The sequence below is a fragment of the Ptiloglossa arizonensis genome, chromosome 4, assembly GCF_051014685.1.
Source record: "Ptiloglossa arizonensis isolate GNS036 chromosome 4, iyPtiAriz1_principal, whole genome shotgun sequence".
Classification (NCBI taxonomy): Eukaryota; Metazoa; Arthropoda; class Insecta; order Hymenoptera; family Colletidae; genus Ptiloglossa; species Ptiloglossa arizonensis.
The window spans coordinates 8,618,127-8,635,119 of NC_135051.1; the positions used below are offsets into that span (position 1 = coordinate 8,618,127).

General features: G+C 52.8%; 1 protein-coding gene across 1 annotated transcript in view; it reads left to right on the forward strand.

Moving 5' to 3' along the window:
• Positions 1-16,993, forward strand: part of Cpx (synaptic transmission protein complexin) — a 177,169-nt gene that overhangs the window by 68,304 nt on the left and 91,872 nt on the right. The window contains exon 2 of the mRNA XM_076308182.1: positions 13,043-13,135. Coding sequence (XP_076164297.1) covers positions 13,081-13,135 — 55 coding nt within the window. The 5' untranslated portion in view covers positions 13,043-13,080. The remainder of the gene's footprint in view (positions 1-13,042; positions 13,136-16,993) is intronic.

The following is a 16,993-nucleotide window of genomic DNA, read 5'->3' on the forward strand; positions in this document are numbered from 1 at the left end:
TGCTCGCTGAAGACCCGTCTCGGTCTACTTGTCGGAAATCCCGGCCAGCGACTGTCAACTTTTCCAGACAATTTCGCTGTCCGGTTTTCACTCAGGGTTGTCGTTCCCGATTGTCTCGCGAACGCGAACAAAAGTCGCGGAACGCGTTAATCCGGCCACGGTGTCGGGTTCGCGGACTCGAATTGCCGGAGACAGTGGAACGAGTCGATAATGGGGCCGACGCGCCCGTAAAATCGATGGACGATGTTGCATCCTCTGGATTAAATAAATGGAGGTCCCTGGTGCGCTTCGCGAAACTTGCACCTCCTCCGCGTACATCCGCGGAACCTTCGAATCTTGAACAGTTTCTTCGCTTGTCCTGATCTTACTTCCGAAGAGGAGGTGCCAAGAGGGTGGATCAACATCCTCCTGATCTTAAACTATTCCTTCGCCTGTGTCGATGCTTCGTCAAGATTCTTTTTGAACGCCATCTTCTTTTCAAATTACGGTCCATTTAATAGTCTCCGTGGAACGTGTATCCATGTTAGCAATCTCTTGTTAAAAAATTCTTCTACTAATCTTAGAAACAACGTCAGCCTCCTAGTAGTTCTGTATAGATTTTCTATATTTTGTTTACCAAACCAGCTGATCCGTAAATAAATAAATCTTCCCCGAAGTACGAGGGCGCAAACACGGTCGACTAGTATTCAGAGTGGAAATGTTTTCCAGGAAGAAAAGGTCGAACTCGGACATACATACTGGAAAGTATCTCTGCCGCGACCCCCCTGTTCGGGGGGTGTTCTTTCGCCGGTTGGGGATCCCTGGCTTCGAGCGTACAGTCCGGTCGAGCAAAGAGGGAACGAACGGGGATGCCGTGACTTCGACTACCATCGCGTATCGATCCTCTCTATTATTAGTTCTCGTTGTCGACCCCCGTTAGAATCGTCAGAAACGTCGCTCGTAACTCCTTTCGGACTTCGTTATCGGATGTTTCACAGCGGATAACGCCTTTGACGCGACAGTCGGCGTTAACTCGCTCCCGACCGCTCGATGGCTTCGGTTTCCGCGTCCGGTTCGCGTTGTCCGTCTTCTCGGTGCATCGAACATCGCAGAGAATCGTTCTCTCCGATTTTTTCGCGCGGAAAACCACTCCCGGAGGCTTCGTCCGAACCCTCTTCGAAACCACGAGCGGTTTCGTCGAAAGGAGTACAATGCAGGTCTACGACACAGAGGACCTCGAAGCTGTATCGATCGAGTCGCAGCTACGTGTTTTCTTCTTTCGAGTCGCGATCGTTCGTCGTTGCAGTTCCGCGGGTGAAACGCATACTCGGAGCGGTTACAGCGTCCGATAACCTCGACGGGGCTAACGAGGCGGAAATCTCGCAAATTCTAACCGCCTTCTACCGTCTAAACGATTCTAACCGCGATCGTTGTCCAGAACGGACGCTTGGCGAATATTTGTCGAAATCTCGGCGTGAAAGTGGAAGAAATCCAGTACGTGGAGTCAGTCTTCTCGTAGAGGGAAGTAACGCCGGTGAAACGTGTTCTTTTCGAAAATGATAAAGAATCGAGAACCGTTCCGTGTTTCTTTGGTCGTCCACGGGAACGTGGTTATTCCAGGAACACGCTGCGCTTCGGTTTCCAGGGTAGCCGTCTCTGCGAGGAACGCGGAGCAAAACCGAGCCGGCATCGACCGAATCGACGAACCTGCACTCGTGTTCGGTTTACCGTGGAACGCTGAATCGGTGCATTCGGATGCAACGCAGACGATACGAGTGCATCGCGACGGCCTCGCGGGGGACTCGTCGGGCAAAGTACGCCGCGAATCGATAACCGGAGTCACGTCGGTGATAACGCTCGAGGTCGTACACGAGGGATGTATCGTCCGCTCGGAATATTTTCGATCGGGCGACTCGTCCCGAAAATGTACCCGCGTTGATTTTCGCGAGGAAAATCTCCTTCGACCGATGAGGGAACGTTCGAGTCCTCGTAATTCGCGGGCACGGATCTTCCTTCTCCTCCTGGAGTTTCCCAGAGACGGCCACTTTCCGCACCGGGGCGTAACACGCTTTCGCTACGAGTTTTTTTCGAACGCGAGTAATATACAGCTTCGACGCGACTCTCCTCGTACGCCGCGTTGCGTTTTCTCGTTAACGGAGTGACTCGGTGGGGAAAAAAAAAAAAAAAAAAAAACGCGAGCACGGGGATGCATCGAATTCGGTCGATTCAGGGGGAACGCCTCGGACTCGGATAGGTTTCGCGGCGGATGCATCGAACGGTGGCTGGAATTTAAACGACCAACGACACGGAAGCACGGAAATTATTCCGCATTCGGGGAGAGAGGGAGGTCGCCGCGTGGCTGGGAATCCAACCACGGACCGGGTTACTTTATTTCCGCGGCAGCGATCCGTAATTTTCCCGGGAGTTTCTCGGGCCAAGATTTTCGCCGGCCCGCTCGCTCTTCAACCACGGAGCCGGAAGTGCATTCTCCAGTGGCTGAGAGCAACTTTCACCCCTCCAACCCCGGCCTGCACGACCAGTGGAGTTTTCGTTCCTCGGTGGAGCCCCGCACGCCACACCGAACACGCGAGTATCGTGCCGCGAAAATTACGTCGGACGCGGCGAGAATAAGCGCGAGGCACGAACCAAATACGAATTTAGCCCCGAAACGAATATACAGGGTGACGCGCACCGAGAATCCTACGCTTTTCATCGAACGGCTACCGAAATCTACCTCGAAAGTAAACCGTGAGTCTACAGAGAAAGAGAACCACCTCCGGGACGAATAATCTCGAGTGCACGCTCGAGAAAAGGAAGATTCGGTTCGCGATCGAGGTGTATTCTAAGCTGTCGTTCGACGAGTCGCGGTTTCTCGATCGTTTCGCGTGTAATGAAACATTTTTTAACCAGGAATAAACGAGGTGAAAAGACTCGCGGAAAATTAGGGCCTCGACGCAGCGGAACAGTAAATTTTCGGACGTTTGTTTCACCCTGTGAGAACGATTCACAGGGTCGCAGAGTCGCTTGTCACGACTTCTCCCCGTAAAATACGCGACGAACGTTACAAAGCCACCGGGGTGGTGAATTTAACTCGAGGATGTCGCGAACGTTCCCCTTGTGCCGTCAGCCGCCGACATCAATCGGGACCGAGGGTGTCTTCGACTAGAAACGTCTACTCCTTAGTATCCGACGCTGGTAGGGAGCTCTTATCGCGAAGAGGGTTGTACATCGAGTACGAGTTCCCACGAGTACCGAGGCTTCGAAGCGTGTAACCTCATCGATCCGAAAATCCCAAAGCGCAATAGGGTCCAGGTGATTCGAACGAGCAGACCTCTTCTCGCGTTCGAATCGTCGCGGAATTCCGCAGCTCTGGTCTCCGGTAGCTGGGATCGCGCTTTTTCTCGTCGAGGACACGCGCGAGCGACCAGAGGAACCGTTTATCGGAACGAATCACGACCCGATCTCCCACGGGATCTCTAATATCGGGAGTGCAACCCTTAATATTTCTCCGTTTCGCGCGAAACCTTCCCTCGGTGTTGTTCCAGCTCGATTCAGCCCCCATTTATCGGCGTTCCGGCCTTTATTCGTCCCTAGAAAAACCATTCGCGAGACAATGGCCACGATGCGTCTTCCCGACCATCCCCCGTTCTCCGCTTCCGTCTTTGGTCCGTCATTGATCTTCATTCCGGTTCGTTTCTGTACGGAGCGCGAGGTCGACGAAGAGTCGACCCGATTTATCACGGGTCGCGAAATTTCTGACGGCATTTAATCCAACCACGACGCGAGATACGGCACAGTTTCGGCTTTATCACCGCAAGCGGACATTTTCCACCGGTATTCGAATCTTCCTTCGTCTTTGTTCTTCGAAAACGATCCGAGCTCGGCTTGTCGGCGAATTTCACGTAAACGAGGACTCCGTTTCGCGACGATTTAATCTCGAAAAAAGCGAAGATACGACGTAAGGGAAAACTTGCAACGTCGAGGATAAAATTGGGGGTAATCGGTCTCTCGGAGGTCTGGAGACTGTAAAAGGGAACTGATGCGTCCGAAGAAAAATTTACAAGGATCTCGCGTTGGAGCTGATCTTCCCGAAGCGTTTCAAGCGACTCCCGTACGCTCGGATCACCGTTAATAACGTTGAAAGTGCAGTATCGAGTTAGTCGTTAAGCATCATCCGGCGATTACCCGGGCCGATATTGACATTTCCAGATCGACGAGCGTCGAAACACGCAGCAGGTGTCGAGGCAGGGTTGGGTTAGCGAGCGATGCCCGTATAGGTAAATTTATCGCTCGTCTCGCGATTTCTTCTCGCGCGTCACGAGGAAGATATTACATTAGGTAGCGGGAGCCGGTGATAAACAACGCCGGATCGACGGTCTCGTGCAACGGGTTGCGGCAACTTCCTTCTCCCTGGTCGCGGGAATCCGTATCCGTCGTTGTATTTCCCAGGAGCCAACCGCGGGTTCTGAGTTATTACATTCTCCGACAAGGTTCGAGAGAGGCGAACGAACAAAAGGAGAAGCGCGAGAGGAACGCGAGGAGTGTATCGGGATATCGTAGCACGTGTCGCGACACGAATCCAACGCGCTCGAACAAGGATCGAACCGCGACGAGATCTACCCCGTCCCGCGCGAGATTCCACCAGGAATTTTTGCATTCCGTGGTGGCTGGATGCAACGTCGAACATCCGCGCGACGTATCCACGCGATGGATACCGTTACTCGTTGGATATTCCAGCGATTCTACGCGCGCGGCCAAATGTCTTTCAATTACGGGGACGATTTACGTGCTCGTCGTTACGGAGACGAGCGATCCTCGTCCAAGGACCGACCACCGAATATTCTCAAGATAAATCTAATCGTAGAAGATACGAACGCTCGGTACAGGGACCCTAGAACGCAACGAGAGTGGATCCAGAGCGGATCTATACCCGCAGATGCGAATTCTTTTCCTCGCGCGCTATTCTTGTCTAGACAGTGGAGCAGGTGTTGGATCCAGATATTGTATCGCGAAGGTTTCCGCAAACAGAGAGACCTACCGGTGCAATCGACCCTCTCGGGGGTCGAGTTGCCCGAAAAAATGACGACCAAGAGGGAAAGGACGAGCGCGGGTCGAGCGGTAGATCGATTAAAAAATCCGGTTCCGTCGCAGCTCCGTGTCTTCGTCAAAGCTTTTCACGGCTGTGGATTCCAAAGGTTTCGCAGCCCAGTGCCACGAATGGTGCGCCAGGGAAAACGTAATCTCGAAAATAGAGCCGCTTTGATATCGACATGCATTCCGGGGAAAAGAGGGAAAAAAAGTCGGTCGAGCGATAAAACTGGGGAAAAAAAAAAAGAAAGGAGAAAACAGGTCGCGCCTTTGTGCGTCCCAGAACCCCCGGAACTATCTGCGACGGTGACTGAAAACTTGTCGCGACTGGACTTTTGCTTCCCTTTCCTCTCTACCGACTGGTTTTTCAAATTTGCAAACCCTTCGTTCCATTGTTTCGCCGTCGGTTTATCGCCGTGCTTTGTTTCCATTCTAACGAAACTCGAAACGGGCCAGGCTGGGTTAATCGCGACTCGGAATTCCGTCGAGAGTCGTCCGACGTTAAAATACGCGGGTAAAGTAAGAGAAATTTAGCGTAAAATTGCTCGAGATCCACGGGGATCGATACTCGGCTTTATCGAAAGACTTCCGGTAACGTTGCTCTAATTTTCGAACGTTATTCTTTCAATCGTGGGAAGGATTTCATTGGAAACACGCGTTAGAAAACACATCGCAACGTGTTTCGTAAAATCGCGCTGCGAGGGAAGTAGCAGCGAGCCAATCAGCGGTCGCGCCAGATCGAGGCGAGCCTCCGATTGACCGGAGCCTGTCACCGCGAAGTCTATAAATATAGGTCCGCGAGCCGAGGTCGATCAGTCGACCGACCGGAGTCCTCGAGGAAGCGTCAGCTGCTGTTCGTACATGGATCGACCCGGTTCATCGAATCTTTCGTCTTTCCAACGTTCCTTGCTTTCAATTTACATATCTCTTCTGACCTCGTCCACGCATAAAGTCAAGGTTCATCTTGCACAACTATTCCGAGAATGCATCGTCATTTGGAGCTTGGATGGTACGGTCGATCGGGATACTGTAGAATTTACTCGAGTAACCGCGGGGAAAGTCGGTCGATGCACTGGTAAAGCTAGGAATTGCCGATGCATCAAGTATTTATACAATTATCTAATTTAAGTAGAATAAACTGTCCCGACCATCGACGTTAAATCCGTAACCGTACACACGGTCGTTAAAGCGTTAAATACGACCCCTAGGGTATCCTTAAAAAAATAGTTTACACTAGGTGTTTGCGGCGGTAAAATGGTCACCGATCCTCTCTCCCTCTCCCTCTCTCCCACTCTCTCTCTCTCTCTCTCTCTCTCTCGCTCCCGGAAGACCATTTCGCCCGAACGTTAATTAAGGTCGATATCGAACCGCGGTTTCGAGCTTCGTGTCGTTCGTCGAGCGGGCAGGTATCCCTGAAATTTCAAGTTTACTTTCCACTCGAGGCACCGGAGTTATTTCGTCCAGCGACAGCTGCCCCGTAATTCCCGCGGTGCACGGGTTGCATAGTTTGCGGTGCATAATGTTCTCCGAATGTCAACGAATTTTACACCAGCGCACCGAGGGGGGTTGGAACTCGAGCGAAAGGGGTCGTTGATGGAGCTCCGGCCATTAACAGGCGGGATAATTCGGGAGCTTAGTCGGCGGGCCGAGTGTTGCGGCGTTCTCGAATCTTGCTCGGTATCTGGTTCCGGGAATGGTGGGAGATAAAACGGTTACCGAAGACGTTTAAACGCGGAGGGCACCGTTGCTCGGTTTCTCGAGAGATCGCGGGGAAATGATTAATGGACGGTGCGGCTGGTATCGCGGCTTCCGAATTCGAGGACAACCACGCGGCACCGAGCTGGATCATTTTTGATGGATCGACCACCTCGCGTTGATGGATCCACGGTGTTACACGACTTCTTACTTACCATCGGTGCAGCTAATCCGGGTATTTCGAGGGCGCGCTGCAAATGGTTCCACGCAACCTGGATCGAACGGAATCCTCGAGCATCGATCGTTCGTTTTTCGAGAATCGGTCGAAAGGACGCGTTTATTTCTTGGAAAATTGTATCCGATTTACAACGAGGTCGTAGTTCAGCGAATCGTTGAACGAGACGCTCGCGTCGAATCGACGGCGAAAAAGCCTCCCCGGGTGAATAAAAGTAACGCGCTTCGTGTCTCGCGTTAAGCCCGATTTCATATATTTTTCACGAGCCGCGCGAAAATAGAACGACGAAACTCGAACGAGCATTGGATATTCATGATCCGGCTAACGTTATCGGCGATCGACCGTATCGAACGTCGGATGCCCCGTGGTTAGCCCGTATCCAGGACGAGCGCTCGAATCGAGTAACGCGTTAATAAAATCAATTCGCTCGAGAATACGTAAGTGTGTGTATTCAGGGAGCGTTTTGGAAACTCTGTTACGACGAATTTCCCGCGAACGACCGCACGGGGGAAATAAAAAAAGCTACCGTTTGAAAAATTCTGAATTCGAGTCCGATTTCTACGCTCGCGCATCAGACTCGTACGCATCGTAAATCGAGCCGAGTATTTTTCGAGTAGTCGAAAAATAATTTCCAAAATTTTCCATCGTCCGCGTTTCGCGAGACGATTTCGTGTCGGTTTCAACATTCGGTTTGCCCCAGCGTGAACGTCACCGCGTATTTGACGTCCGGGCAGCGTCCATGGAAACCCCCGCGTACGATGTTCGCGGAAGGAACGTTCGTCGCGTTCGCGAAACGAGAACGAGCCGATTCGTTCGACCGGAAACTGTCCTCGGAGTCGACTCCGAGACCGTGAGACCGATGGAAATGGCGAACGGAGGCGGAAGATTAAACGAAGCGCGAGCAACCGACGGAAAAGAGATCGAACGGTATTGTTCTCCCGCAATCAGCTCCGACGCCGATAAAAGACGAGACATTCCGAACGATCGTAAGTAATCGAAGAAATTCACCGAGAGATACACTCGAAAAAGGATTCCTGGGACTGGAACGGGTGTGAGAGGTGAATTTTCGAAGCCGATCTCGCATCGTTTCTCGCGACGCGACGAATTCGCGCGTAATTTTCCGCGGAAGAAACCGAGCCGAAATTAATTAAAGGGCCAGGACTCGTACCCGGTTTACGCCGGGACGCTTCCTCTCGCGCGTTCAACCCTCGACCCCTTTCGACAAAAACAAGGGTCGCGACGGAAGGGTCGACAGACTCGCCTAATTATTTTCCCATTCGCTCTCCGGAGTTTATCGTCGTTTCCCCCCGCTGCTCGAGAGAACGATCGTCCCCGTCGTTCCTCTTCTAACGAAATTAGAACGGAATCGATCGCTCGAAATATCTCGCGCGCGCGTTCTCGCGGACTTTTAACATCGGTTCTTGCGCTCGTATCGAGAAAGTTCCACCGACGACGAAGAGAACGACTCCTCCCGATCGTCGAGACACGGTAACGCGGTTAACCCGGCGGAAAACGTCCGAGAGAATCGGCGAAATTCGAAAGGCAAACTTCTCCATTAGCCGTGGCGCGGTTCCCGGACAAATCTCGCGCTTCCGTTAACAAGCTCCGGTGGAAACCTCGACTGGAAGTCTCGAAGAAAGGGTCGTGTACCGGAAACCGGTTTCTAGCCAAGGTCCACCGCGAGAAATCCTCGATTACACGCGGAAGCACTCGGGGCGTGCTGTTCGAGGCAAGGGTGGCTCCGCTCGCGAGCAACGTCCTCGATTCTCCCAACCCCTTGCGGATCGCGACTCTCTCGAAGACGTCGGAGAAGACTTTCAACGTTCTTAATTTTCACGGGAACTTTGGCCGACGGAACGTCACGTTCGACCTCGTTCCTCGAGCGTACCGCGATCACGTAGAACCTCCCACGAACCGACGCCATTTCGCGACGCCGCGAACAACGTTCCCGAAATCGAACCGAACTGTTTGCACTCCTATCCGTTCAATTTGCGTTCTAATTGTCGTCGATTCGAGGAATTCTTCGAGAATTTTTCGAGAACAGAGTACACCGCCGTTTGTACATTCGCACGGTGCAAAGTTCCGCGAAAGAAACATCGATTCCGCGTTTCGAACGCTCCGCGAAAGAATCTCGATTCGGAGGACAACTCGGTACCGCGTTTCCCAAGGAAAACTCTCGTCCAATGGAAACTCGAAACAGTCCCCCCGTCACCGGACGAAACTCCGCTGGAAAGTAACCCTCCGGGAAGCGAGACAACTCGACCGTTCGAAAAAACAGCGGCTCGTTAGCCGCTCGCGAGCGAAACGAGGCTAAGGGCGGGGAAATCGCCGGAAAGAACGACGCGATAATTAACTAACCCCCCGTTAAACGGAGATCCCGAGATTTCGGTTCGAGGGGTTTCCGCGGCCCGCAGCGGCGAGATTTTCGCGAGCGAGCGAATCGTCGAATTCGCGTCTCTATTTAATTAGCGGACGGGATCAAGGGCCAAGGATGCCCCGAGGTGATCGTTGCTCTAACGAGGCTGGCTCCCTTTCGAAGAGAGCGGTCGAGGATCTTCTCGAGTCGCGAGCTTTCGCATCTCGCCACGATGAAACTTTTCCTCGCGACTTCTGGCATCGTTACGAGCCCCTGAAATCGTTTCGAGAATCCCTCCGATCGAGAAACAGCTTCTCCTTCCTCTCCCGAAGGTATCTACGCTTCTCTAGGTCCAAGGAGGAATAAAATCCTGAATAAAAGATTATCCACCCCCCTGGTAACCGCCTCTATCGGTGGGTTCGACTCGTGACGGTTATACGCAAGGATTGAATCGGGATATTTGAACGGGGAAAAATAAAACGCACGGTACTTCGTTAAACGTATATATCGTCGAGGAAAGAAAATACGGAGAACGCGACAAATAATAATAGTACCTGAGGGAAGAATTCCATCGGAGGTCACCGTAGAGACGGATAGCGTTTCGTCGATCGAGAGAAGTTTAGGTAAAGAAACTTCGTTTTTGTCCCCGTCGATCGCGAACAATTTTGCAAACGTATCGTTCGCGGATATTTGAAAATCGTCCGCGTTTCTGGAACTCGTCGATCGTCCTTTCCAGAGGGTATCCAGGTCCCGATCGAGTCAATCGAAAGTCATCCGCTTTGGTCGCTGGACGGTCCGTTGGGCTTTTAACCGCGATTAACGTTTCGAATCTCCTCGAGGACGGACCCTCCTCCTTCTCCTCCTCCTCCTGAAGCTTCTCCGATTCCACGAGGACGAAATTGCTCGAGTGACTCTTTAGAACGGCAAATATTTCTCGCGCTCTTGGAGCGGTTGTTTATCGAAAGGGTGAAAAGGGAAGGCGACACCGCGGGAAAAGAAAATCGTGTCGGGCAGCTCCGAGGTTGGTAAGCTCGTTTTACCGGTGGATAGAATTTCCGCGGCGCGGGATTTCTTTGCTAGCGCGGGTAGTCGCCATCCTTAACGCGATACCCTTTCATCCGGCCCTCGAGATCCTACCGAAGATCCAAATCGGCGATCGGTGAGAAACCGTAGCTTCTTACGAGAATTTACCAATCGTTGGTAACGCATTCGTCGCGAAAGGGCCTCGTTCCCTCGATCGAGTTCCCTTCGTACGTAATATTTTCATCGTATGGCCAACGATCGTACAAACGTTGGATTTACCGAGGCGCAGCATCCTCGTGATTGCTCGTAGCGCGTCACGGCCCTCGTAGGCTCGATCGGAGCCTCGTTCACGAAGATTCCATCGCGAGCGTAAACAAGAACGAACGAGCGATTCCGTGCGCGTAAACGGAGGCGCGTTTAAAGCTCGTCCTCGGGATCGAGAAGCTCGTCGGAATTTCCAGCGACCGCGAGCTAGCACTGGAGGAATGGGAGGAGGGTGAAAAAAAGTGGTAATATCCGAGGGAGGAGGAGAGAAAGAGAGAGAGACAGAAAGAGAGAGGGAGAGAGAGAGAGAGAGAGAGGTTTGGCTCGTTTTGTCCATTGTCGCCGGGATAAAGTTGTCGCGCGTCGTTGGAAAATCACGGTGACCGGACCGCGGAGGAGCGGGAGGGGCGTGGGAGGCGCCGAGACGTCTCGACGCCGGTTTACCGCCGGTTTATCGGCGTCGTCTTCTCGCAGCCGCCCTGGTTCCCGTCGCCGGCGACTCCTCTCCTATCGATCCTCTCCGCTCCCTGTCTTCGCTCGCGGAGCCACTCCGCTCCCGTCGTTTCCGCGCTAGACGCCGGATAAGCGACGCTGATGGACCCAGCCTCGGCACCTAACCGATCGGGACCGTAACCGACCCTCCTGGAATTTATTTCGCTACCTCCTCTAACCCCGAACCACGGAAACAACCAACCTTCGTCCGACGATCCCGTTTCCAACGACTCTACCGTCACCGCGTATTAACACGTATCCCCTCGCACCCCCGAACGAAATGAAATTCCTCTCGCCGAGTCGCTCGCGGCACGTAGCCTCCCTCGCGACGCGTTCGCGATATTAAGCGCGAGATTTAATTAGAATTCGCGGCCGAAATCTTGGCAACGTTGATTCGATGGACCCCCGGTTCGACTCGTGCGACCCTTTTCTCCACAATTTTCAACCGTTTTAACCGGCCGAAAACGAGACGGAAGGCGAACTTTGTTAACAGCGCGATAATCGGATAGGTGGAAATTATAAGTGAAAACGGACTCGTCTTTCTGGGAAAGAGGAGGGAAACCCAAACACGGGCAAACTCGAGACTCGGCCAACGCTGGAGATCGATTTTCCCTCCTCGAAACTCGAGCTCGGTCCACGCCTAAACGAACTCGTAAATCCGTGCTTCTCCCTCGCTCGTTCTCCTTGTATCGAGAGAGTGTCTCTCCCGGTAGCTCGAGTTTCTCCGATACGCGTAGAGATCGTCGGAATACGAGCTCGGTGCTTCGTACGCGTAAATCATCGATTTTTCGCGAAGAAGGTTCGTTCGTCGACTGGAACCGGTTCTTCTCGATCGCTCAGTCCCTCGAACATTCGTCGTCTTCGAGGTTGCGGGTATCCCGCGACGTCGCGACGTCGCGACGCCCGTGACGCGTGGACGAGCCGCGAGATTAAAATACTTTTCATCGCGGTCGGATCAAGGACGACGACGACGACGACGACGACGACGACGACGACACCCGTGCTCGTCCCTCGAGAGACGTATTTCATTTTCTCGGGGAACCGGCGCGTCGCGCCGAACCGAAAACCACTCGAGAAGGTAGCAGACGGAGTCGGGGAAAAGAGAGAAAATGAAACGTGCCCGAGCACGGAATAATATTTCGAGCCAAAGGGTCCCCCTCGACGACGATTAGTCCTGCGATCGCGCGACTTTCGAGACGCTCCTATTGCCCGAAACGAATATTATTTCGAACCGAACCGGAGTGAACGAAACCGCGACGATACCAACGGGAAACCCACGATATTCGTAATTACCGACCGACGTGGTCCGCGAATTCTCAATTAAGTGCGTTCCTAATTGGACGTAATTTTCTGCCACCGCTGTCTCGCGAACGAAAAGAAATTTTCGCCCGCGACGAGAAGAATTCCACGATCTCTCGTGTTTTCGGAGCGAGTGGAAATCATCTGGCGTTAATTTTTTTAAATATCTCTCAGGGAGAGAGCCACGAATTCCGCGCTCCCGAGTCCAGGAACATTTTCCTCGCGAGTACTCGACCGATCGATTTCTTCGACTTCGTCGATGTTTCGTTTTCATCGGTAAACCGTTCGGGATGCACCTTCGAAAAAGGCGCCGCTTTCCCGGGAAAGGGATCCTCGTTCCAGGACCGTCGTATACGATGGGGACCGTTTCGGATAACTTCGAATCGGATCGAACGCGGTATTACTTTTCATGACGTCATAAAAGGAATTTACGAGGTGAAAACCGTATAACGTTATTACCCGAAATGGTTATTTCTCGGGCGAAAGAGATTTACGAACACCGTATATTAAAGTCCCGCGACACCACCGGATCGTGCGGACTTTGACGAACGAGATGAAAATTTATGCAACAAATTTCTCGTCGGATGAAACGTTACCGTTTACGGTTCCAGGTTCCACGGACACCCGGTAAACACCCACCGACACCAAGATGGCAGCATTCGTGGCGAAGCAGATGGTCGGGAACAAGCTGAACGCTGTTAAAGGTGAGTGGCGACGATTCTTTTCTTCGATGAAAGTGTCTCGACGGCGAAGCTTCCTCCCAATGTGCGTTCCGGTCTCTCGTTCGCGCGTTTCGGAGCTGAAAAGAGGCAAGAGCGTTCTCCCGCTCGCTCGCGTGCCTCCAGCTCCGAATGGTGCGCTTCTCGTTACGAATTTACGTTCGTTTGTTCGCGATCGACGCGAAAGTAACCGGTAGAACCAACCTGGGAGGGAAGTCGGAACACGATCGAACGTAATTACAACTGGCCGAACAATTTATTAATTAATATTTATTAATAACGACCAAACGGTCCATCTCTGCCCCCAACGAAACGAATCAACGATGCATCCGAAACGAATTCCTGGCGAATCGCGTCTAAGTACTACAAAGGTGAATTCTGTGAATGAATGCTACGCAAAGACGAGAAGTTAGGAGCTCGACGTTTCGCGCGTACACTATTTCTTTGCGTCTCTGCAGCAAAGAATACATTGAGTAACAATCGTTTCGTAAGCTTCCCTACCCGGTGACACATCGGTAGAATCCAATGAAACGTTGCAACGCGTACTAGATTGTTCCCTTCGCTTTGAGAAATATAACCGCAAAGTACTTTCGTCCGCGGAAGGTAATACAACGAGACAACACGGGTAAACTTTTCGCCTCTGTACTTGGCGCAAATCGCGAAACCCTTTCCTTTCCATCGTCCGAGAAAGTTCGTTCTCGCGAGGAGGTCACCCGATTATCGGCTGGAATTTAATCCCGAGGGATCTATCCGTGTTGCGCGAATCGAACGGGGAATGGAATCTGCGAGGGTGGGTCGAGGTATTTCGATTCGTTGGCAAGTCCGCGTCTCGTAGGAAAATTTCTTTCGTGTTCGTCCGCGCGTAAGTCCGTCGTCGTTCGATTCCCAAAGGCGAGCGGAACTTTCGACCGAATACTATTCCATTGGCGTTTCACGAAAATGTTTCGCGCGGGAACGAATCTCGAAGCAACGAAACTCGTTTCGTAATCCGTATAAACTGTCGCGCATCAAAGGGCGAGTGGAGGGTTTCGGGGCAAGGCAGGGTAGAATTAACGAGGCCTTGGAAAGTGGCGTATCATCTATGCCGGAACGATACCGGGCGCGTTGAAAAAAGCTCCGTTTCACTCTGTCTCGATATATTTCTTCGGGGCAAGGACGGGGCGGTGGCCTTTCGGTTGGTAATTTTGCTCGCGAATTAAGATTGATCGCTCGCGCGAACCAGGAAGGAAGAGAGCATTAGTCCGAATGACGAAGCAGCGTTCCTCTCGCCATTGGGGAGAAAAAAGTTTGCTTTCGGTCGGCTCGATTCGTCCGCAACGCGCCTATTCCTGTCCTCCCATCGATCCGAGTTAAAAGAATCTTTCCTTAACCGACGCGCCGATGCGACGGAACGACACTCGAAATAGAATCTGCGCCCCTTTCGCCCTGCGTATCGACCACGCGACGAAAACTCACCGTTCCTTCGTTTCCAGCTTGTCTTCGACGAGATTCGTGGACCGTTTGTCGAAAATTCAACCCTCGAAATTTCGTCGAGCAGCTCGGTAACCTTCGCCTTATCGTCGGAGAATTTTTTCATCGGTGGATTCTCATAGGCAAAGGGCAAACCCTCGAACGATAGTTGCAGGGGTTGGATACGGGTGACGTCGAGTTTCGGGGAATTTTCACGACCCCCGGAGACACTGGGAAAAAGTTTCCTCCTCGACGGGGCTTCGAGCATCCCGCTACCCCTCGAAACTGGCGTAAATAGCTTCCAATAAAATTGCAAGGGCAACTATGAAAATCACGATCCCCTCTTGTGAATTTTAAGGCATCGTACCGTTCCTCGTGCGGTCCACGCGCGTCTCGAAACGAGTTCCAAGGTTTCTCGAGATCGAAAACTCGTCGACGACGAACCGAGTTCGGCGAACAGTCGGGTCGCTAATCGCTCTTGAACAGCCGCCAATCGAATCGCAGCGAAACCAAATCGGCACGCGTAATCGAATCAGCCCGCGGTTAATCGTCCACGCGGCGTCAACGGCGGCGGCGGCGGCGGCGGCTCGCTTCCTCGAATCCGATTTTGAATCTCGCTCCGGGCGGGATTTTGCAACTGAAATTAGTAACGCGATTTACGCGCCGACTGGGATAACATTTCGTTGCCGTACGGCAATACCGTGGCCTGGTTACGTTTCGGAATCGGTTTTCCCGAGCGGGTTGAGAAAACTCTCGACTCTCGGGGGAGTAGCTATTTTTTGCACGGGGAAAAAACCTTTCGAACGAGCATTGGGTCAGGAAACGGGTTAGAAAAACCGTATCCGGTGGCTTTCTTCGGTAAATAAATCGGTCGTTCGGTTTCTTGCGAGTTTCCGCGGTTAAAATGGCGATCGGTGGTTCGATGGTTGCGGTTCAATCTTCCCGGTGAGCTCGCAGAGGGAATCGAAGAGGAGCATCCGCGAGCTCCGGAATCCGCGCGTCGCCGTCTGGCTTGTCGGCTCGCTGGCAGCTTGAACGATGGCCCGCGATAAAACTTCTGTCATTAAGGGAAAGTTTCAGCCCCCGCGAACCCCACGAGCACGGGGGAATCCGTAATGGGAAACGGGGACCTTCGTCAAGCCGTGGAGCCTCGACCTCGGATCTTTCTTCGGGCTAACCTTAACTCGCTCGGACACGATCGATCCATCCAGCCCAGTCGCGGCCCTTTTTCACCCGTCGTAGCTTCTTCCTACGTCGTCCCCCGTTCCGTGTACATCGACTCGATCGTTTCTCGCCCCGAGTTTCCACGCGTGTTCCCTCGCGGCGCGAGAACGAGCCGAATCGGCTCCGGTCGCTTACTCGTTTGTTCGTCGGTTCGATTCGAAACGATCGAAAGGGTTCAAGAACGGAAACACCTAACGAGGTACCGTTTTTCTTCTCCGTACCGAGTCTCGTAGTCCTCCTGTCCTCTCTCGTAGTCCCAAAGTCGAAGGACTCGAAAACCCATCCACGGGGGTTGTCGAACAAACAAGCCTCGAAATCGGTTCCCGGGAGCAATTGTCAGGGTTTGTCGGTCGCGATGTAAAGCAATCGCGGAAGTAGGAGAGAGAAGTCGGAAGTTCCGAGAGAGCCCCGGAACACGGAGGTTTGTTCGAGGGTGCGACGATGGAGTTTTAGCGGGAAATGCGGTGGGAAAGTTTCGCGAAGCTCGAAGAGTGGACGAATCGAACGGCAATTAGTTTGCGGTGACCTGGATGCGTGCCTTCCCTCCTCCGTTTCCAGAGGGCCGGGAGCTGCCTCTGTTTCACCCTCGAGGGAAGCCAGAACCCGCGCGGGGGTGGCCGAAAGAAGAGCCTCGCGCGTACTCGACGAACGTCGGGTGTAGGGATTAAAGCGCGTCGAAAGGGGCGAACCACCGTACGAAACCTCGGCTCGAAAGTTGCATTTGTAACTTGCGAATCTCACCCTCTCCGTTTCGTTCACCTTTACCGGCTCCGTCGTCCGCAAGTTTTTCCTCGAGCAGTCGGTTAATTGAAATCCCGAGGATCGATCGACCGCGACCTACGCCACTGGGAACACGACTGCCATTGGCCTTCGAGCTTCCTCTTTCGACTCCTCGATGGAAAATCTCGCGCGTACGATCCGCGAGGAGTTTCGGATAAATCCGACGCGTATCAACGTTTTCCCGAAGAGTAAATAATCGAAACGGTAGTAGCGTAATCCCCGATCGGGCGATAAACGGTCTGGAAACGATGGTCGAGTTTTCGCGCGAATAAATAACTCGGTACGGTAAGAGGCCAGAGGAGGGTTCGTATTGCGAGCCGCGGTGATATTTACGGGGCTCGGACGCGAAGATAATTCGCTCGCGTATTTATAAATCACGCAAATGGTATG